This window comes from Trachurus japonicus, chromosome 10 (assembly GCF_045865225.1).
Source record: "Trachurus japonicus isolate A0001 chromosome 10, Traja_1.0".
Taxonomy (NCBI): Eukaryota; Metazoa; Chordata; class Actinopteri; order Carangiformes; family Carangidae; genus Trachurus; species Trachurus japonicus.
The window spans coordinates 670,125-692,894 of NC_140916.1; the positions used below are offsets into that span (position 1 = coordinate 670,125).

The 22,770-nt window shown below is 45.8% G+C and overlaps 2 protein-coding genes across 2 annotated transcripts in view; both read right to left on the minus strand.

Moving 5' to 3' along the window:
- Positions 1-549: 549 nt before the first annotated feature.
- Positions 550-22,770, minus strand: part of LOC146979224 (protein NLRC3-like) — a 331,528-nt gene continuing 309,307 nt past the window's right edge. The window contains exons 8-10 of the mRNA XM_085788893.1: positions 9,651-9,824; positions 1,004-1,177; positions 550-775 (exon numbers count right to left, since the gene is read on the minus strand). Of these exons, the coding sequence (XP_085645019.1) occupies positions 550-775; positions 1,004-1,177; positions 9,651-9,824 (574 nt within the window). The remainder of the gene's footprint in view (positions 776-1,003; positions 1,178-9,650; positions 9,825-22,770) is intronic.
- Positions 11,929-19,440, minus strand: LOC146979225 (protein NLRC3-like). The gene is made up of 4 exons (XM_085788953.1): positions 19,138-19,440; positions 17,461-17,693; positions 15,322-17,260; positions 11,929-12,106 (listed from the first exon to the last, which is right to left on the minus strand). Exons 1-4 carry the CDS (start codon positions 19,422-19,424, stop codon positions 11,929-11,931), a joined length of 2,637 nt encoding a protein of 878 aa, XP_085645079.1. The 5' UTR covers positions 19,425-19,440.

Sequence of the window (22,770 nt, forward strand, 5' to 3'; positions counted from 1 at the left end):
CAGTTCAGGAGGTGCATAAGGTCTGAAGGAGATTCCCAACGAAGGAGGGAAGGAGGTTTCCATCTGAGAAGAGAAGCAGAGGACAGAGGTGATGGATCAGTGGTTGTCTCTCTCTCTGCTCTGATTGGCTGACTGTTGTCTCTCTCTCTGCCCTGATTGGCTGACTGTTGTCTTTCTTTCTGCTCTGATTGGCTGACTGTTGTCTCTGTTATGGTCTCACACTGACTGTCTATGCAGATTGTTATCTATTTTTCTATTGCTACAAGTGCTGATAGCATTCTGCATCCGAATGTGTCTGTGCGGATGACGGTGCCATACAGCGTTCAGATGCGTGGCATCGTCACCCGCCGTCTTCTCTTCCATTGTAATTATTATTGTTATTATTACTTGTGCTCTGTGATATGTCTGTCTGTTTTTTTTAAATGTGAGGACTGTGGATGGAAATTAGCTTTGAGCTAAATCCGGCACACTTACAGGATGCCACGGCGTTAACTGTTCATGAATGTGCACTGTCCTCAAACAAATAAACAATAAACTAAAAAAAAAACTTTAGTACAATAGTGGTGAAAGCAGCACAGACTGACTCCGCCCTCCTACTGACCTCACAGTCTCCAGTCTACAGTCTGGACTCTCCACAAGACCATCCAGATCCTTCCCATCTGAATCCTGCAGGTTGTTTCCTCTCAGGTCCAGTTCTCTCAGGTGGGAGGGGTTGGACTTCAGAGCTGAGACCAGAGAAGAACAGCTGATCTTTGACAACATGCAGCCGTCCAATCTGAATAAAGAATAAAAGAAGAAGATTAATTCATTGATGATCAGAAAGAACAGTTTTTTCTTCAACAGGTGAATTTCAGTGTCTTTGTCCAAACATGAGTTGTGAGGATCTTGTGCACATTGTTGTGATAGAGATGAAGTGAGTTGATGAGCTGATACTGGACATTTTCTCCAGAGTTTCTAGAAAACATGAGTCAGTGACTACAACAGTGACAGTCAGTGAACTGACCTCAGAGTCTCCAGTCTACAGTCTGGACTCTCCAGAAAACCACTCAGATGCTTCAAGTCTGAATCCTGCAGGTCGTTTCCACTCAGGTCCAGGTGTCTCAGGTGGGAGGGGTCGGACTTCAGAGCTGAGCCCAGAGAAGAACAGCTGATCTCTGACAACCTGCAGCCCTGCAATCTGAATAAAGAATAAAAGAAGAAGATTAATTCATTGATAACTGATCAGATGTGTCCTGATCAATAATCAGACGTGTCCTGATAAATAATCAATAGAGAGGGAGGGGAGGCTGGGGGGAAGACTGACGGATGAGACTGTTCTTGGACAAGACATGAACATGATCGTTGTAATGGCACCTTCAAAGCAGATTAGGTGACACTAGTCAGCGGGAGTCTGACCTTCAATGCGTGTCCACAAACCAAAAAAAGGCATTGCTTCTGTCTTCATTCATTTCTTTTATTTCATACACTTCTTACAACTCAAAATGTTTTAACTCACGATCGAAAGGTGTGGCGTGACGCTCCCGCTGATTCTGAACAAAAAACAATCAGTGCAATCATAGATATCACCTGTGCCTACTCTCGGGCTGCGTCAGCCATGCCCCTTATCCCCGCCCATACGGACCTCATTAACTCAATGAAACAAAGTGGCCTATACAACCCGGCCCCTAATTATAAGGCAGGGGGACTTATAATTAACTTAAGCAGAGCATCACAGTTATGACACTTTTAGTAATAATTTTTAACTATTTACTATGATTTCTAACCCATACTATTTTTTTTTTTATCTTTAAAGTTCATACATGTGCATAACATAACGTATCAATACAGAAGTATACTTGATCGTTGATCTTCTGGGTCCTTGCTGCAAAAGAAAATAGTCGTTCGGGGCAGCGATCCGCCTACACCCCTTTGCAAATGTCAATCAGTCGTCAGTCATTAGTTTATTAGTCAGTTATCAGTCTCACAGATGAGGCAGAGCTTGTCAACGGGCCTTTCGAGGGTGCTGCTCCTAGTCTTGACTTGCACCCGACGAACAAGACCTCTGGCGTCCAACGCAGTCTGCTCCACTCTGCCTAGCAGCCATGAATTTCTCGGTGAGTTTTCATCCATTATCATGACAATATCTCCAACTTTGAGGTTCCTTTTTATCCTATTCCACTTTTGGCGCTCTTGAAGGCTCGGGAGATACTCCTTTGTCCATCTTCTCCAAAATAAATCGGCCAGATACTGGGCTTGCTTCCACCGTCTTCGGGAGTAACAATCATGCTTACTGAAGAGACCGGGGGGAAGCAGCGGCTTTTTCTTAAGTAGCAACAAATGATTTGGAGTTAATGCCTCTACATCACCTGGATCATCAGACGTGGTGGTTATGGGCCTATCATTAACAATTGCTTCCACTTCACAAAGCAGTGTTTGCAGGCACTCGTCGTCCATAGTTTGTTCACTCAGCACTGATTTTAGTATCGTCTTCACCAACCTTACTTGCCTCTCCCATATTCCACCAAAGTGTGGTCCAGCCGGTGGGTTGAAGAGCCACTGTATTCCTTTTTCTGCCAGAGTGTTTTTGATCTTGACTTTATCCATCTCTCTTATAGCAGCTCTGAGCTCTTTCTCGGCTCCAACTAGGTTCGTCCCATTATCAGACCGGATGAGGTCCACCTGTCCTCTCCTACACATGAAGCGTCGGATGGCATGTATGCACGAGCTTGTGTCCAGGCTGTGAGCGACTTCTATGTGCAGAGCGCGTGTTGTTAGGCAGGTAAACAATACACCATACCTTTTAATGATGGTGCGACCTCTTTTGACCTCTATGGGCCCAAAGTAGTCCATCCCTACATGAGTGAAGGGGGGTTTGTCAGGAATCAGCCGATCTACAGGCAGGTCTGCCATTTTTTGCTCCTGACCTCTTGCATGACATTTTCTGCAAACGACACAACGAAATATAATTTTTCTTACTGCTGCGTTTGCTGCAGGTATCCAGTAACGCTGTCGCAGGCGGGAAAGCATGAAGTTCCTGCCAGAGTGTCCAGTTTTTTCATGAATGTCTTGCAATAACAGGTTTGTAGCATGGAGACCTTTTGGCATTATTATGGGATGTTTTGAGCTTTCAGGCAGGGCGGATTTATGCAATCTTCCCCCAACTCTGAGTAGGCCATCCTGAAGACAAGGATCCAATCTATAGATGGGGCTGTTTCTTTTTGGTGCTTGCTTTCCTTTTTCCAGAGCTGAGATTTCTGTCTGGAAGCTGCAACGCTGACAGTATCGCACAACCGCCATCTCTGCTCTGTTTAATTCTTCCACGGTCAGCGGCCCTTGAAGGGGGGAAGCAGAATTTACTGTTTTTCTTCCTTTTTGTGCCTTCGAAATCAGATGGTCTTTTATTCTCAGGATCCAGGCTATGGCCCGTTTTAAGCGCCACCAGCTGGAGTAGTAGTCTATCAATTCTTTCACTGCACACAAGCTTACAGCGGCTGTTGAGAACGCCAAAATTGTTTTTCTCACCTCTGGATCATCCTCACCAAGATGTAAGCATTGAAGCTTGTCCACCGCTCCCACATTTGCACTTTGTAAGAAGGCAGGCCCTTGCAGCCATGTTTGGTTGGCTAAGAACTGCTCCACTGTGAGTCCCCGTGAGGCACAATCAGCTGGATTTTCAGAGGTGTTTACAAAGTTCCACTGCTTCACATTTGTGGCCTCCTTAATGATGGTAATTCTATTAGCCACAAAGGTTTTCAGCCTCAATGCTTCATTTGTGATGTATCTTAGCACAGCTGTGCTATCCGTCCAAAAAGCTGAGGCTTGGAGGTCCCACTGGAGCTCCCTTTTCATCATCTTATCCATGTTTACAGCCATCGCCGCTGCTGTAAGCTCCATGCGTGGGATGGTAGTTTGTTTCAGCGGGGCTACTCTCGCCTTACCCATCATAAAGGCGCAATGAACATGACCGTTCTTATTTGTCAGCTTCAGGTATGACACCGTCCCATAGCCACTCTCACTGGCGTCTGAAAAGTGGTTGAGCTGGGCTGCGGCAATTGGACCAAAATCCCTTGGCTTGATGCACCGTGCTATTTGGAAGTTGGATATTTGGGGCAATTGCTTCACCCAGTTTTCCCAGTCGTGCGATAGGTGTTGAGGTATTTCTTCATCCCAGGTGATTTTTTCCTTGCACAGCCGTTGCAGAATGGATTTGGCGGGGACTATGACAGGGGCGAGAAACCCGAGAGGGTCGTATATGGAGCTGACCGTAGAAAGAACTGCTCTTCTTGTGTTTGGTTTCTCTTTCATGGAAACCTTGAATCTGAAAGAGTCTGAGTTTTCACACCACAACACCCCCAAGGCTCTTTCTATGGGCAGGGCATCTTTAACAAGGTCCAATGCTTTCACCTCTTTTGCTCTGTCATTCTCCGGCACCGACTTCAAAAGTGCACGACTGTTACTCGTCCATTTAGACAGTTTGAAGCCTCCGGCAGCGCATAGTGTTGTGAGCTCTTTTCTTAATGCTATGGCAGCCTTCTCGCTGCTAACTGACTTTAAGCAGTCGTCAACATAAAAGTTTCTCATTATTGTTTCCACAGCTTCTGATGACGACCTTGTCCTGTTGTCTTCTGCGGTTTTGCGCAAGGCAAAGTTCGCACAGCTGGCAGATGAGGTGGCCCCGAAAAGATGAACTACTACCTTGTGCTCAGCCATCTCTTGGGATAGGTCTCCATCTGGCCACCAGAAAAAGCGCAGATGGTCAGTGTCTTTCTCTGGGACTCTCACCTGATGGTACATGGCCTCTACGTCGGCCATCATGGCCACGCTTTCTTCTCTGAAGCGAGTCAGCACACCTATAAGTGTGTTAGTCAAATCTGGGCCTTGGAGCAGTCTTTGGTTAAGAGACATCCCCTGGTAACTAGCAGCACAGTCAAATACAACACGAAGTTTTTTCTTTCGTGGATGGTATACACCATGGTGTGGTATATACCAAGCTGTGCCAACCTGCCCCTTTAACTGTGTTTCTGGGATCTTGACGGCATATCCTTTATCCAACATGTCTGTCATGCAGTTAGAATACTCTTTATGAAAGTCAGGATTTCTGCTGAGCCTTTTCTTAAGGGTGAGTGCACGCTGGATTGCTGCGTCTCGATTGTTCGGCATCTTTATGTCTGAGTCTTTCATTGGTAGCTCAATGTAGTAGTGTCCCTCCTTGAATTCCACAGACTTTGAAACAGATTCCATGAACCTTTTGTCTTCAATCGACATTTCCAGTTTTTCATCGCGACTGTGTTCTGGAAAGTCTATGCTGTACTGCTGCAACAGCATCTTTTCTATGTTTTCCACTGCTATTCGGTTAACTGTGACGGCTTGCTGTTCTCTTTCCACATGTGCCCTGATTGGTCCATTAACTGTCCATCCCAGGATTGTCTTGACAGCATACGGTCCATTGTTTCGACTGTGAATCACTCTCCAAGGCTCAAAAACTTCATGAGTGTCATTGCCAATAAGGAGTCCTACATCAGCATCGATGTGTGGTAATTTCACGTCTTTAAGGTAAGACCACTGGTTAATGTCCTTTTGTTGAGGGATGTTTTTCTTTCCAACTGGAATCCTCTTTTGTACAAACACTTTTGAGAGAGTTACGTATTTGTTCTCACTGATCCCACAAACTTCCAAGTTTCTTACAAGACAGCCCTTTACACGTTTGGTTGAGTTCATGGTGCTTAAAATTATCTCTGTTCCTTTACCATGCAGGTTAAGCTGTTTGACCAGTGCATCAGTGCAAAAGGTTCCGGAGCTCCCCGGATCGATGAATGCATAGGTCTCCACGATCTTTGTCCCCAGTTTTGCTTTGACACACACTGGAAGAATTGCCAGGATGCAGCTGTCTCCGGCCCCAGTAGCAAGAGATGCCTCCTCATCCAGACCCACGAGGGCACTTGAAATAGTTTGTTGACATTCAGTGTATTCAGTTTGACAGCTTGTGTTAGTTTGCTTTGTAACATTTCCATCTTTATAAATGTGCAACAAGCTTGGGTGTTTCTGTGAGCACACCTGACATGTCATTCTTCTGCTACAATGTTTGCTAAGATGCCCCTTTAATAGACAGCCGAAACATATGCCATTCTTTCGTAAAAAGTCCAACTTCTCTTTGTGTGATTTTTCCAGGATTTGGTGACACTCAGCCATTGTGTGGTTTTTCCTGCAATACAGACATGGCCTGGTGAGGGCAGCATTGTTACATGATGTGGTGGACCTGTTGCTTGTATTGACAGCTTCACTGCACAATGATATGCTGGTGGCAAAACTGCTGCCTCTTGGATTTTCTTTCCTTGACATCTTTACAGCAACAGGTAATTTTCTTTCTTTTCCTTCACCTGCCATTCCATGCAGGTCGCCAAAGAGGGGGTCATTTGCTATTCTTGCCTCTTTGTCCACAAAGGTTACCAGATCCACAAATTTTACCCGACCTTGCTTTCTCTCAGTGATGTCAAAGGCCACGGCTCTCCATCTTTCTCTCATTTTATACGGAAGTTTTGCAATCACCACTCTCATGTTGGCCGGATTATCTAGTTCCTCCATATAGTCAACATCTCCCAAAGCGTTCATGCAGGTCACAAGAAAAAGGGAAAAACTGTGGAGGGGTTTGGCATCCTCAGATTTAATCTGCGGCCAGTTTAACAGTTTACCAACCAACGCTGTTGCAATCTTAAGGGGGTTTCCATAGCGGTCCTCCAGTAGGCACACTGCTTCTCTATAGCCCCGGCCAGAGGGCATGTGTTGGCAACTTTTCACCAAGTCATGTGGCTCACCTTTAGTAAACTGTTCTAAGAAGAAGAGTTTATCTGCATTGTTGTCAGTTCTTGAGTCAATAACATGTTCAAATGCCTTCAAAAAAGACCTGAAATCAAGCGGGTTACCACAAAACACAGGCACATCACGATGAGGTAGACGAGTTGACTGTTGTTGTTTGACAAGCAATTCTGTTATATCCGTCTGCCTCTTTATAACATCATATAATTCATTGTCATGATGTATTGTTCGTTGATGACCAGTATTAGGCTCAGGCATTGTGATTTTCTCATGTGGCCCTTTAACCTTGGATCTGGCTCCCAGTGATGAGACTGGAGGCTGCATGGGATGTGAGGGGGGAATTGGCTTGAGACTGAAGACCGGGGGTTGCATGGGATAATATGTGGGGGGAATTGGAGGCTTGAGACTGGAGACTGGGGGCTGCATGGGATATGTGGGGGGAATCATCACCTTTTGCACATCAACACCCCTCTGACCATGTGAAACAACTTCTTCATCAAAATATTCATTCATCCCATCATTTGGTTCAGAAACATCATAATCTTTATACACTTTAATCTTTGCATTTGACACCGCCAGGGCCGTTTGAATCCTTAGCGCCTCCTTCTCAGCCACAAGCTGCGCCTCTTTTAATGCCAGTGCTTGCCTTTGCTCCAATGCGGCTGCCTTTGCCACCAAAGCCGCTCTCCTTGTTTCCTCTTTGATCCGCGCGGAGGATGCTGATGTAGCGCTAGAGCGCGCACTCTTTGAAGTTGACGATCTTTGTTTTGACACATTTGACACACTGTCATGCGGCGATAACTCCTCCTCCTCAGCAGCAGCCCCGTCATCGCGGGGGTCTGCCTTGGCATCTTCGCTCCATAATAACACTTTTTGATTGAATTCCTCAAATCTCTTTAACTTTGGCTGAAACCATTCCTCCTGGTCAGTGCGCAGCTCCTCCGCATTTAAACGTTGTTGAACGGATTTGTTAAGAGTTTTGAACGTCTCAAACACAGCATTGAAATCCTCCATCCTTATCATTATGCTTCGATAGTCCGCTCCCTTTACCAACAGATCCTCAATCTGGTTTGATTTTAAGGTGAGCTGCCTTAACTTTGTCCTCCTTGCACCGATGTCATGATACAACTTATCGTCCTCGCCCATTTCCGCGAGGCCAGTATCACCGGCGTTTTGATTCATGTTTCACAGTTAATTTATTTCATTCATTGCGGAGGTAGAAATCACGGCTTTCACTCCGGATTTCAATTCAATGCATCAGCCAATCTTCACATTACCTTTCGATTTATTGTAATGGCACCTTCAAAGCAGATTAGGTGACACTAGTCAGCGGGAGTCTGACCTTCAATGCGTGTCCACAAACCAAAAAAAGGCATTGCTTCTGTCTTCATTCATTTCTTTTATTTCATACACTTCTTACAACTCAAAATGTTTTAACTCACGATCGAAAGGTGTGGCGTGACGCTCCCGCTGATTCTGAACAAAAAACAATCAGTGCAATCATAGATATCACCTGTGCCTACTCTCGGGCTGCGTCAGCCATGCCCCTTATCCCCGCCCATACGGACCTCATTAACTCAATGAAACAAAGTGGCCTATACAATCGTAACCTAACCCTAACCCTCCCATAGGGGTGGTTTCCTCTCTAAAAGGAACCGACTTACAACGGGACACGCCCCCATGAGTTGATGGAGCTAATTAAAAAAACAATAACAACCAGTTCTTCTCTCAGAAACATGCGGTTCCAGAAAGGTTTTGCTACATATAAAGATGTCAGCTATACCAATACATCCAGATCTTATGACCTACTATAATTAACAGCCTAAATCAATCTCCATGTTGTTCATCTAAGGGTTTTCTGAATTCAACAAAATGGTAAATGGTCTGTATTTATATAGCGCTTTTACTATACCTGAACGATACCCAAAGCTCTTTACAGTACATCATACATCGCATTCACCCATTCACGCACACATTCACACACTGATGGCGGAAGCTGCCATGCAAGGCGCTAACCACGACCCATCAGGAGCAAGGTGGGTAAGGTGTCTTGTCCAAGGACACTACGGCAGCAACCGGGACAGAGCGGGATTCGAACCGCCAACCCTCTGATCATTGGAGGACCCGCTCTATCACCTGAGCCACTGCCGCCCAAGCAAAAAAAGAAATTGCCAGTGCAGAGGGACAGAGCAGACTTGATTCTTTCTTGACTCAGAAGACAGTTTCCTGTAAAGGAAAGCTTTCATTGTGTGTTTTCTTCATATTGCATTGCAATAGCCTGTTTAAAGTGATCATATAATAAAAAACTAATCAATACTGTATGCTAATAGATAAAGGAGTGATAATAATACAGTAAATGCTTTGAATTTCTTAGATATAGCTGTGCAGTGAGACCGGATAGCAGCAGATGATAGAAGGGTCATTACAACCAGAAGAGACAGGAGACTTTTATTTTTCAGAGACTTGAGACTTGACTCGGACTTGTGACCGAAGACTTGAGACTTGACTCGGACTTGTGACCGAAGACTTGAGACTTGACTCGGACTTGCAAAAAAATACTTGTGAACATCTCTGCTAACTTGTTATGTTATTATTATTATGAATAACTTGATTTATCAGCTCATATCAGGGTTAAATCAATAAATGACTAACAGCACAGGGGTCAAGGGGTCACAGATTATTTAGAAGAAGCATTCTTTTGTCTTTAGGACATGTCCTGCTCAAGATGCATTAAAATCTAAATATAGAAACACAACAAATAATCTATTTCAATTTAATATTTTCAGAAGAAAGTATATTTTTATAAATTCACTTTAATCCACTGTAGGTGGATCAGATACAACAGTCAGTGAACTGACCTCAGAGTCTCCAGTCGACAGTCTGGACTCTCCAGAAAACCACTCAGATCCTTCAAGTCTGAATCCGGCAGGATGTTTGCACTCAGGTCCAGGTGTCTCAGGTGGGAGGGGTTGGACTTCAGAGCTGAGCCCAGAGAAGAACAGCTGATCTCTGACAAACTGCAGCAGATCAATCTGAATAAAGAATAAAAGCAGAAGATTAATTCATTGATAACTGATCAGATGTGTCCTGATCAATAACCAGATGAGTCCTGATCAATAATCAATAGAGGAACTTTGTCCTTGTCTTCCTGTGGATCTTCTACACCTTCTACACATCATCCACAGGTCAGCACAGATTCATCAGCTGCTGCTGAGCTCAGCTCAGTCTGTCAATATACAATCAATATCTGATCAATACCTGTTGGAATAAACACTGACTACAACTCTCTGATTTAGAGATTCTGATTCTTTTAGACAGATTCATATTTGTACCATTTCACACTAACTTGCAGAGATGGGGATTTGAGTTTGCGACTCAAACTCGAGTCTCACTTAAGTCGCACACACAGAGACTTCAGACTCGACTTGGACTCGTGTTTTGGGACTCGTGAACAATCTTTTTTTTTTTTTGCCTTGTGCCTCTTTTTTTTAATAAAAGCAGTGAGTTGAGGACAAAGCTCCTTGTTGACAGCGTTCAGTGTCTCATCATCTGTTCAGAGCTGAAGAAGCTTCAAGGTGCATTCACACCGGACCCATTATTTTAAGTTTACATATTAAGTCAATGCAAATGTGCGAGGCGACAAATCGCTGGGGCTCCGAGCGACGGAGTGATCTTTCGCTCTGTCCCTCGAGATGAGAAATCCCAATTCTCTGGCCGTCAGTTGCTAGTCGCCCAGCGCTGATTGGCTGCTGTAATCTATGTGTAACTATGACAACTACTGAAATCATGGAAACGTAATACAACTCCACTGGTCCGGCAGAGCAAAGCCGGCTTGACGTTGTATGGCGCTTGTGGGACCACAACTGGTAAACAGCGGCAGCAGGTACAATGTCGACTCCGAGCGAGGTGAAATTCACTGGAATCGCTTGAATGACGTCATCAGAGCAATCTGTTGAATGGTGCCAAACTGACGAGCCACTGCAGCTGAGTGACAGAGCGATTTTTTTGGAGCGACACAAGCGACAGTGACAAAAATGAAAGGTCCGGTGTGAACACACCTTCAGAAAGAACAAGTTAAGAAAATCAAAGTCCAACAGCTGAAGCAACAGGTTAAACAGAAGAAAAGACAGATTTTTTGGCATGAAGCGTGATGTTTTAAGTAGGTTAAGGTCAGATAGTTTTCCCACGGTACAATTCAATCGGATCACGAAATAAAATTTTGACTCCGGTTCACTTACATGGAGACTTTTTCCGAATTGAGGTCCCATGGCGACGTTACTTCCTGCTTCCGCTGAGGCTCTCTATTTTAACATGGGGGTCAATGGAGAATTGCTCACTTCTGGTCCTAGCCCCCAGTGGCCGCCGGAGAACTGCAGCTTTTTGAACGCGGAAGTGGTCTTCACTTGGAGAACCCACAACTCCTCCCTTGCACTCGACCCTCTCCCAGCCAGTTGAGCTAACAGGGAGCAGACTTTAGCTGCCAACAGCTCCCTACAGCCAGCCTCCTCTGGACCGCAGCTTTCCGGCCTCCACTGGACCACAGCAGCTTTCCCGCCTCCACTGGCCCACAACAGCTTTCCAGCCTCCTCTGGACCGCAGCTTTCCGGCCTCCTCTGGACCGCAGCTTTCCGGCCTCCTCTGGACCGCAGCTTTCCGGCCTCCACTGGACCGCAGCTTTCCGGCCTCCACTGGACCGCAGCTTTCCAGCCTCCACTAGACCGCAGCTTTCCAGCCTCCTCTGGACCGCAGCTTTCCAGCCTCATCTGCCTCTTCTGCCAGCTCTGTGGATCTCAGCTGCTTCCTCTCATGCTTCCTCCCATGGTTCTGTCAGCTCCACACCATCCACCGGCTGCTGTGTTTCTGACCACAACTCAACATATGCTCTCAGATCAGTGCTGCACGTTGGTTCGACAACAAGTGTCTGAGTTGAAAACAACAGTTGTAGAAGCTGAGCTCGTTCTCTGCTGCTCTGAATCACAGACACTACGACTGCTCTCACCTTCTTCTCTCTGGACTCATCTCAACTGTTTTCTCTCTTCAGCTTCTTGAGAAAAATCCTCACACACAAATCCTGACATGCATGAACCAATGAGAAGCTGAAGCTTCAAACAACTACAACAGCTCCAGTCAGTGAACTCACCTCAGAGTCTCCAGTCTACAGTTTGGACTCTCCAGTCCAGCACACAGAAGCTTCACTGATGAATCATTCAGGATGTTCTCACTCAGGTCCAGGTGTCTCAGGTGGGAGGGGCTGGACTTCAGAGCTGAGGCAACGACTTCACAGTGAATCTCTGAGAGTCCACAACAACGAAGTCTGTGATTAGAGAAGAAACAAAATGTGTGAGAGTAAAATCAGACAATTTGTACTAAACACACACAACATGTCATCATGTGATTAACTCATTGAGTGCCGCGCTCCTTTCCAAAGTTTTAGTCAAGTGTACTGGAAATTTTGACCATTTTTGACGATTTTTGTAGAGCCACCAACACATACTGTGGCTCATTTGAAAGGTGTAACTTTATGCTTCAAATGGCCACAAACCGTTTGTTTCTACGTGCCTCCGTTCCTGAGAAAACTCAAGCTAAACATGGCTGGGTTTCACCAAAATCCCTCCTTTTTTTTCTATAAAAGGAGATACAGCGTCTTTTATGAAAGGTGCTCTGTTTGTGCCTGTCGCTCTTCTGACACTCGCATTTCTGGATCAAAGGGCTCGTATAAGATAAATATATACAACAATTGTTGTTCTATTCACAAAACCACCATCGGGGGCGGGGGGTGGCGCCACTAAACAACAATAACACAGACGCACCGTGCCTTGTCATAGCCTCTCGCCGCGTAACGTGATGGTCTCTCGGCCAAAAGCAGGTCTGGAACACCAGTCCCACCGGTGGTCGCGGTCCTTCTGTGGTACGGGTCGGTGCCGGCGGTCTGCTTTAGCCCAGAGACCATCAGATTTTACTGCGGGAGGACCTTGGGGAGGACACGGTGTTGCTCCAGATGAAGACCGGGCGGGACAGTCGGCTGAGAGCTTCCTGTTTCGGCTCCGAGCTGCTGGAGCCTCGTGGGTGACAGCAGAGCAGCTGCTGCATCCACATGCAGAACTCCGTTTGCAAAAGCTGAGTTATGATAAAAACTTCCAGATCATGAGCTGTCATGAGTTTTTGACCGTCATCTATTTCAGTTCTGTTCGTCGTAGAGTCCCCAAATTTACACATAAGGTGTGTTAAAGTGTCTAGTTTCATAATTTAAAAATAAAAGCAAAAAACGAGAAATCTCGTTTTTGGCACTCAACGCATGGGAACGAAAAACGAGAAATTACGTGGTTGGCACTCAATGAGTTAACATGTGCTCTTCACACTCTTTCAGTTCATCTTCTCTCTTTGTGTTGGACATGAAACAGTAATCCTCATCAGGGCATGTTAGGAGATGTAGGCCTTCTCTCTGCTTCCCCCCTCCCCTCTGTGTCTGTGTTTGTCTGTGTGGGACATCCCTTTGGCCAAGTAGCCAGGGCACATGATCAATTGGAGGCATAGTGACAGGAACCTCAACTGTCACATCTCTCCCCCTCTTTTCACAAGCACGTCCTCGTGTTTCCACGCAGACTGCCACACATTAGGAATCCATGGATTCAGATCCACCTCCTCTTGAATTATCCAACATCCATTCATCAAAGCCCAGATGGATGTTTAATCCAGGCTCCTGTGGCCGACACAGGTAGATGTGGTCAGGTGAGCTCAGGTGTAGAGCTGCAGGTGTCACCTGAACAACACTCACACACATTGATTTTCTCCAAACCATGAAATGAAGTCAAAGAAAATCAAGGTGAAATGTAGAAATGATGTGTTAGCGTACACAAACACACAACACTAGCAGCCTCTAGACTCCAAGTGAACAAGTGTCCAGTCAGGTAGAAACTGTGTGGAGCTGAATGGAAGCAGATCTATGTGCAGGATGTGAAGAAGCAGCTGTGACTGTTGACACACAGTGGAGCTGCTGCTGCTGCTACATCTGCTATCTGTTGCCATGACGTCTCCACTGTTGCTCATGTTCAATAGAAAGTGCATTAATGGAACTGCTTTGGCTCCATTCATCATGTCAACATTCATGGTTTTAATAATGCAACAAGTTACAGCATCAGTTCTCTGAGCTTCTCATTCATGTCCAAGTCAAACTGGAGTTGGGACTGAAATCTAAAACGCAATCATGATGTTGAATCAGGAATCAAAGTGAATCAGAGATCAGATGGATTCAGGTGATCAGTGATCAATACCCAGCCCTAACTCTCATCACTCTGTCAGACCTGCACATTCAAATCAAATAATCAAATAAACTTTATTTGTCCCGGGAGGGAAATTTGTCATGGGCATAATACAGCTGCTTTGTACTTGCAAAAAACATTCACCATACATACATTACAGTAGTAACACTGGCCCACATATCAAAGAGAGAAAAGAGAGAAAAGTGCGGGGAGTGCAATAAATAGTTTAAAAGACTCATAAGACAAGTTCAAATAAAAAAACATACTAAAAAACTAAGAGACTAAAAGAGAACAAGAGATGTTAATTAATTAAAGCCAGCAGGTGAACAGGCAAACCGGATGTAATAGATATGATTGGCTGATTGATGGGTTGATGGGCAGGGGATCCACAGCCATGGCCTCCCCCCTGCCCACATAGGGGAACGGTTACCATGGTTACCAGAATGGTAGTGCCAGGAACCATCCCCTCCACCTGACCGAGGTCAGATGGTGGGGTGGGAGGGGGCTAGGGTAGTGGATCGGCAGCAGTAGGCCTCCCCACTACCCTAGTGGGGGGAGGGAGGGGCCTCTGGCACGAGAGGTGTTGGTTTGTTTGTTTAATAATGGGATGGAGGTGGGAATGAAGGAGTGTTTAAAACGGTTCATCCTACACCTGCTGGCTCTATAGCGCCTCCCTGATGGCAGCAGCTGGTACTCTTGAAAGAGGACATGTGAAGGGTCACTCAGGATCCTATTTGCTCCCTTCACAACTGTTCCCTCATATATTGCCTGGAGGGACTGGAAGTGATCGTGGTCCTGTTTCCCCACTATCCTCAGTGCTGTGGTCACCATTCTTTGGAGTCTGGCCTTACACTGGACTGTGAGGGAGCTGAACCATGCTGCCATACCGTATCTTATGATACTGGCCAACACTGCATTGTAGAATGTTAACATTATCTCGGTTCGGACCCCAAACAGCCGCAGCCTTCTTAGAAAGTGGAGCCTCTGACCTAATCTGTTACAGAGGAAGTCCACATGATCGCTCCAGCCCAAGTTATCTGACACCATCAAACCTAAGTACTTATATGAAGGAACCTGTTCAATAGTGCAGTTGTCAATGATTACCCGGTCATGAGCTGCCATTACCATGGGGTTAAAGATCATTGTCACATTGTTCATGTCCATCTTTGTTTGACTTTAATCTTCAGAAACGTCAAACTGAGACTGTGTGTGTGTGTGTGTGTGTGTGTGTGTGTGTGTGTGTGTTGTTATTGATCATGTCTGGACTCACTCTGCCTTCCTGCAGTTCCTCACAGCTGGAATCAGTCTCCATAGTCCCTCCCATGTTGTGTTGTACTTCTTCGGGTCCAACTGGTCCAGAACCTGCTCTGACATCTGCAGCATGTAGGCCAGAGCTGAACACTGGATCCCAGAGAGTCTCTCTGATCTCTTCTCTGACTTCAGGAACTGTTGGATCTCCTGATGAACTGACTGGTCCTTCATCTCTGTCAGACAGTGGAAGATGTTGATGCTTCTGTCAGGAGAGATGTTATCACTTTCCTCACTCTCCATCTCCTTGAGGTTATTGATGGCTGTCTGGATGGTTTCTGGACTTTTGTCTGTCTGACCCAGCAGACCTCCTAACAGCCTCTGGTTGGACTCCAGAGAGAGGCCATGAAGGAAGCGAACAAACAGGTCCAGGTGACCATTTCTACTGCGAATGGATTTCTGCATGGCAATCCACAGGAAGTTAACCAGGGGTGGAGGACTGTTATTGATCTGTGGATGGCTGTTGATGATTGACAGATGACTGCTCGCACTGAATCCATGAGAAGAAGACATTGTGCTCTTCTCTCTCTCTTCGTAGTCTTCTCCCAGGAAGTTCTTGAGGATCTGTGTGTTACTGTTGGTGAAACAGTGGAACATGTAGACTGCAGCCAGAAACTCCTGAACACTCAGATGAACAAAGCAGTAGACTGTTTTCTGGAAGATCACACTCTCTCTTTTGAAGATCTCAGTACAGAGTCCTGAGTTCACCGAGGCCTCTGTGACATCCAGACCACACTGCTCCAGGTCTTCTTGGTAGAACATGATGTTTCCTTCCTCCAGCTGTTCCAACGCCAGCCTCCCCAGCTTCAGAAGAACTTCCCTGTCGGCCTCCGTCAGCTCCTGTGGACTCGTCTCATGTCCTTCACCGTACTTGTTGTTCTTCCTCTTTGTCTGGACCAGCAGGAAGTGTGAGAACAGGTCCGTCGTGGTCTTGGGCAGCTCTCCTCTCTGGTCTGTGGTCAACATGTGCTCCAGAACTGTAGCACTGATCCAGCAGAAGACTGGGACTTGACACATGATGTGGAGGGTCCTGGACGTCTGGATGTGTGAGATGATTCTTCTGGACAGATCTTCATCACTGGACCTCCTCCTGAAGTACTCCTCCATCTGGGCGTCAGTGAAGCCTCGGACCTCTGTTACCCTGTCGACACATGTAGGAGGGATCTGATTGGCTGCTGCAGGTCTGGAGGTGATCCAGACCAGAGCCGAGGGAAGCAGATTCCCCTGGATGAGGTTTGTCAGCAGCACGTTGACTGATGACGTCTGTGTGACATCAGACACAACCTCCCTGTTGTTGAAGTCCAGTGACAGTCGGCTTTCATCCAGGCCGTCAAAGATGAAGAGAAGTTTACAGACAGCCAGCTGCTCTGCTGTGACCTTCTGTAATGTTGGATGGAAAACATGGAGCAGCCTGAGAAGACTCAACCGCTGATCTCTGATCAGGTTCAGCTCCCTGAACGAAAGCAGAACCAGCAGACTGACATCTTGGTTCTCCAAGCCCTCGGCCCAGTCCAGAGTGAACTTCTGCACCGACAAGGTTTTTCCAACGCCAGCGACGCCGTTGGTCAGAACCACTCTGATGGGTCTCTGTTGGACAGGTGAGACCGTAGAGACGTCCTCTCTCTGTTGGACAGGTAAGTCTTTAAAGATGTCGTTGCACTTGATTGTAGTGTCATGGAGGGTCTTCTTCTTGGACGTTGTCTCCAGCTGTCTCACCTCATGTTGGGTATTAACGTCTTCACTCTGTCCCTCTGTGATGTAGAGCTCAGTGTAGATGCTGTTGAGGAGAGTTCCACTTCCTGTTCCACTTCCTGTTCCATCAGTTCCTTCAGTCACTCGTTCACATCTGCTCCTCAGACTGATCTTATGTTGATCTAAAACCTCCTGCAGACCACCATCTGCTGAGAGACAAGAGACAGAGTCAGACTGAAGACAGAGAGTCTGACAATCTGATCAGATTATTTTCATCAGCTACAGAAAAACTACAGACAACAAAGAGAAGGTTTGAATCATCATCTTAAATGTCAGTGCTGTGTGATGGAACAATGACTCTGGAGAAAACAACAAATGACCACATCAGCAGACAGATGTTCAGTCTCACTTTGTACACAGCTGCTCTGATTGGCTGTCTGTAGTCCACCTCTGGTTCTGGGTCTTTTTCCACACTGGGGACAGGAGGGGGGTCCTGAAGAACCAGACTGGTCCCAGTCTGAGGTGAAGCACTGTCGGCAGAACCAGTGTCCACAGCTGGTGGAGACTGGATCCTTCAGGACGTCCTGACAGAGACCACAGCAGGACAGCTGCTGGTCCACAGAGACACCACTCCTCTTCCTCCTGTCAAGACATTTCTGGATCAACAACATGTCACAGCTCCACATCTGTGCTCTGATTGGTTAACCACCGTAAGTGGGTGGGGCTTCAGTAAGCAGAGGAACAGAGAGAGAGAAAGTAGAGGAAGATGAGTGTAGAGAGACGAACTGAATGAAGACTAGGCCGGATTCACTAATAAGTTCTTAAGAAAGATCTTAAGAAATGTCTTAAAGCAGAAGTAAGCGATCCGGTCGTTTTGGGTAATGCTGCGTTCCAGGCAGACTTTTGAAACCGTAAATTACAGCTTCAAGTCACAACTTACGACTTTGTAGCGTTCCAGGCAACCCACTCGTGTTTTTCCGACCTGTTTTACCTGTGAAAGTCACTATAACGGCCACTCGTAACTTCCGACCCGTGAACTCGTACCAGATCGAACTGGTACGACTTCACAGGCTGGAAAAAACACGAGTTACGAGTTGCCTTGAACGCACCATAACAGTCCTCGTCCCTACGTCACCGCATTCACGGCGTTCCTTGGCTGCACACACAGCCCTGCATGCCGTTCTCTCTCCTCATTGGATAAAAATTGTAGGATACGAGAAAAGTTTTCTCCTCGGCTCAGAGCAGAGCAGAGGGACTGAGAGACCCGTGTTTCGGTCCAAACACTCTATGTAAGTGATTTCTGTCGGAAGATATAACTATTTAAGACTTATATTAACACAAAAATATCGCTCACTTCTGCTTTAAGAAGAAAATTAAGAAGTTCATAAGAAAGTTCTGAAGTGCAATTCCTCAATATTTTCTTAAGAACAGTCATTTCTTACGAATTTCTTATTTGGGGTTTATCGAATAGTGCTTTTGGGGGGAAGCAAGGAGCTTAGGACCCCCTAGTCAGTTCGGTATGCGGTCAGGCCTACACCTGGCTCAGGGAAATGGACGCCCCTGCCATGCATAGTCCCTCGGGGTTCATTCCACATCCGCAAATACAATGAAACAAGGATAGAGCGTGGGGAAGGATTCGCAAGTCAGTTGCAGGGAGTGGCAGGGAGACGTCCCTGACACTGCCCCAACACCCTGAGATGTTGAGATGCTGAGATGAGATGCAGCAGGCCCACTGGCACCGTCGGAGGTGCGACAGGCAGCAATGCCCTGCAGGTTGCGTTTACCTGTACTTTCACCTGCATCTCCAGATGCACTTTGAGGAATAAAAAACTACTCAAGAGTATTCATCAGTATGAGGGGGAGTCAATAATGACTGAATTTCATTTTTTGGTGAAGTATTCTATGAGGAAAAAGTCCAGATGTTGTTTCATCAGATCAGTTCAGAAGAAACATGAAGAGACCTGAGCAGTTAGTACGAAGACACTGATCAACCACAAGAACCAGTTCCTGTTGACTCACAGTCACTATGAGCTGCAGGACCTCAACACACTCAACACTGGTAATGAGGCTGGAGCAGGTCTCTTACCGGGAGTCTCCAGGTCCAGGTCCAGGTCCAGGTTCAAGACTGAAGTCTGGAGGATCAAATCTGGACCGGTCACTCTTCACAGACCAGCAGGAGGGTCCAGGTCCAGGTTCAAGACTGAAGTTTGGAGGATCAAATCTAGACCGGTCACTCTTCAGAGACCAGCTGGAGGGTCCAGGTCCAAGACTGAAGTCTGGAGGAAATCCTTTGGATCGGTCACTCTTCAGAGATGGACAGATGGATCCTGGAGACTCTGGTCCGTCCTCCTCTTCCTCCTCATTAACATTCATCTTCAGGACTTCAGTCAGTCTGAGAGGGAAACCAGAAACACTGACTGTGAGCTCAGACAGACAAGAGAAGTAACACACACACACACACACACACACACACACACACACACACGCACGCACACACATTTGAAATATTTATTTATGCCCACATAATAAAGAAGTACAAGGCTTCTTGCACAAGGGACATAAACACTGCCAATGCAGTTGACAATGGAAGACGGTCAGACACAAAGCGCCTGGACGGCTGAACACAGTTACATACAAACTGACCTCAGATCAGATAGAAAACAGACATTCAAGAATACAAAAAACCGTGTCCTCCAGATTGAACGACTACCAATAATAACTGAGACTGAGCAGTACCTGGCCAACTGTTTAGCTCTTCTCTTAGAGAGGCCAGCCATCTGAAGGCCCCTCACAACCAACTTATGCACATGCCCCAGACTGCCAAATATAAAGACTAGAAGTTTACATCTGTAGCCTATAGCTGAGACTGCCAAATATAAAGACTAGAAGTTTACATCTGTAGCCTATAGCTGAGACTACCAAATATAAAGACTAGAAGTTTACATCTGTAGCCCAGCTGAGAGATGGTCTGCTTCAGCTGGTATTTTAGCACTTTGGTTAGAAAGGGATTATCCCTATGTTCCCCGGGATCTATGTTCCCCACTGTGTATGTGACCGGGGAACATGGAATCCTTTTTAAAAAAAGGTTCCTATGTTCCCCACTTTTTTCCAAAGGACCGGGGAAAATGCAATTTTCCAGATAAGTAGAGAGAGTCCATCGACCAGCAACAGCGGGGAACATAGGGCCCTTTTTTAGAAAAGGGGTTCTATGTTCCCCAGTATGTATTGCGACCGGGGAACATAGGACCCTTTTTGGGAAAAACGGGGAACAGAGGCCCCTTTTTCAAAAAGAGGGAACATAGGTACGCTCCCGGTTAGAAAGGCCTCCTCTAGGCTGGGTAATCAAAGGTACAGTCGACCTCCAGAATGAACACCTCTCTATGATTTTCATTAACAACAACAACATCAGGAGTATTAGCTGTTACATTAGAGAACAATGAAACATCATTACACAGGCTGAACATACTCGGCTTCACAGTAGAAAATACAGCATGATGGTAGACCTGAAGATAGAAGAGATATCTGCTGATATCAAATCCACAATTCTGTCATGCCTACATATGTAGAGCCCTCTGTAAACATGGCAACCATTTAAGATGTGAGACATGGTTTCAGCTATTTGTTCACTGCCATGGTGTATACAGTAAGGAGCATGACTTCCTGGAAACCAGATGGAGAGGTTCAGTTTAGTTGGTAAAACCTGCAGTCTCGCTTTTATAGCAAATGTAACAATGGGCCTCATTCACCAATATCTTCTTAAGAACCTTCTTAGATTCTTTCTTAAGTTGTTCTTAAGAAGTTCCTTAAGAAAACCCTACGTCAGATTCATCAACGCGTTCGTAAGCCTCAGAATTGTTCGCAGCTGTGTTCCTACTTGATGAATGCCATCTCCTCGTAAGTTGAGGGCGTGTGCCAGGTGAGTCTAATTAACATAGGATTAGCATAGGTAACAGCCCCATCAATGCCCGTAAAAGGGCATGAGACTGCAGGGCCGTGTGCACACAGCACCCACAGGCACTGAGCAGAGAAGGTGAAGTGAGAAAGAAAGTTGAAATGCTCAAATGAAAATCTGGGAGGGAGCACCAGACTTCAAACATAAAAAGAACTTAAGTAGTGAAGTGGCGCTACTGCGGCAGGAATGAAACAAAGAAACAAACAAAAAGCTTATATTTAGTTTATATTTTTATATTTATATTTAGGCTATATTTAGTAGCGTCAGCAGTGGATGCAGCTCATCGGGTTGTTATCAGAGAGACCACACTCTCACGTGTGCCATCATAAATATCATCATATTATCACATATGAAAAAAAAAAACAGTTGTGTGTAGTGTGAACACTTACAGTAAGTGCACTGTTGCAGCCTGCAATTAGGAAAAAAAAAATCATATCGGCAGCTGTATGCCCCCCCCCCCCCCCCCAAAAAAAAAAGAAAAAAAAAACAACTGATATGAATTAAGTGTCTATAATGTTTTTTAAGAGACTGCAATGATTTGTCAATTATTATTATTAATATATATGATTATTAAAAACATCATAAAAGATAAGAAAATAATTCTTATTCAAATCATATAATATCATACAACTGCAGAACAAAAGAAAACGCTATAATCGGTTATTTTTGCAGAAGTCTCAGCACCTAAAAGTGCGTAAGTATACTCCTGACTGTTCTTAGATTTTGTTCTTAGTTAAGAACAAATTCTGGATAAGAAAACATTCATGAATGCCACAATCTTCGTAAAAACTTCGTAAGTAGGACTTAAGAACAAATTTGTTCTTAAGAACGGTTCGTGAATGAGGCCCAATGTTCTCATCCAGGGCAGCATTTCTGAGCACAGCGTGTGAGACAGAGTGGTCTGCAGCTGGGAGACATGCAGTCTTCCCTTGAAGTCTCAGCTCAGTCCATTGCTGCCGCTGCCTCTGTTGTTGCGCCCCCAAGAGGTGACCTCGAGCATTCCTCAGTGAGAGTAGATGTTGTGTCCCACAGACATTCACAGTTGCTTTTACAGAGATGTTGGGGTCAGATATAACTTCCTCTGAGACCTCCACGGCCTCAGAATCAGACCGCATCCACTCCAGGGTAACACCAGCCCAGCAGCAAGGCAAGGCAATTTTATTTGTATAGCCCGTTTTTACAAACAGTTTGTCTCAAAGGGCTTCACATGGCATCGTAACAACATCCTCTGCCCTTAGACCCTCACATCCACTGAGGAAAAACTCCATAGAAAACCCTTTTAACAGGGAAAACCAGGAGAAACCTCAGGGTGAGCAACAGAGGAGGGATCCCTCACCCAGGACGGACAGACGGGACAGAGATGTTGTTACAGACAAGAAAACAGTTCATAGTTTTTGCAACACAGATCGTTCAGGTCGGGCCAGTCTGACCACACACCAAACACAGGAGAGCGGCTGTCCAGCTTTCCACTGGGTTTCCTCTTAAAGCCCAGGAAATTACACACACACACACACACGCTCCTCACCCCGGGTATCTGCTCTTCTTTACTTTTCTCTTCTCTTTTTTTGTAGCCTACGTCAGTTCGTCACAACTGGCTGAGACAAACAGGAAGTAGCTGTCCTCTGTCCCCGCTTTGTGTGGACACAAGTTCACTCTGACTCTTCTTCCCTCCACACTTGAGATTCAGAGACTTTAATGGTGAATAATAATGTTGTTTAACACTCACCTAGAGCAGCTTCAGCCTAACTCCTCTCGTCTTAAAATGGC

Bases quoted from the DNA above. Each gene is read 5' to 3' on its own strand.
- LOC146979225 (XM_085788953.1), bottom strand. From the start codon at position 19,424: ATGAATGTTAATGAGGAGGAAGAGGAGGACGGACCAGAGTCTCCAGGA. The intron at 17,694-19,137 runs GTAAGAGACCTG...ATGTCTTGACAG, and splicing joins CCTGGACCTGGAGACTCCCG to GAGGAAGAGGAGTGGTGTCT. The intron at 17,261-17,460 runs GTGAGACTGAAC...CTTGTCTCTCAG, and splicing joins TCAGAGCAGCTGTGTACAAA to CAGATGGTGGTCTGCAGGAG.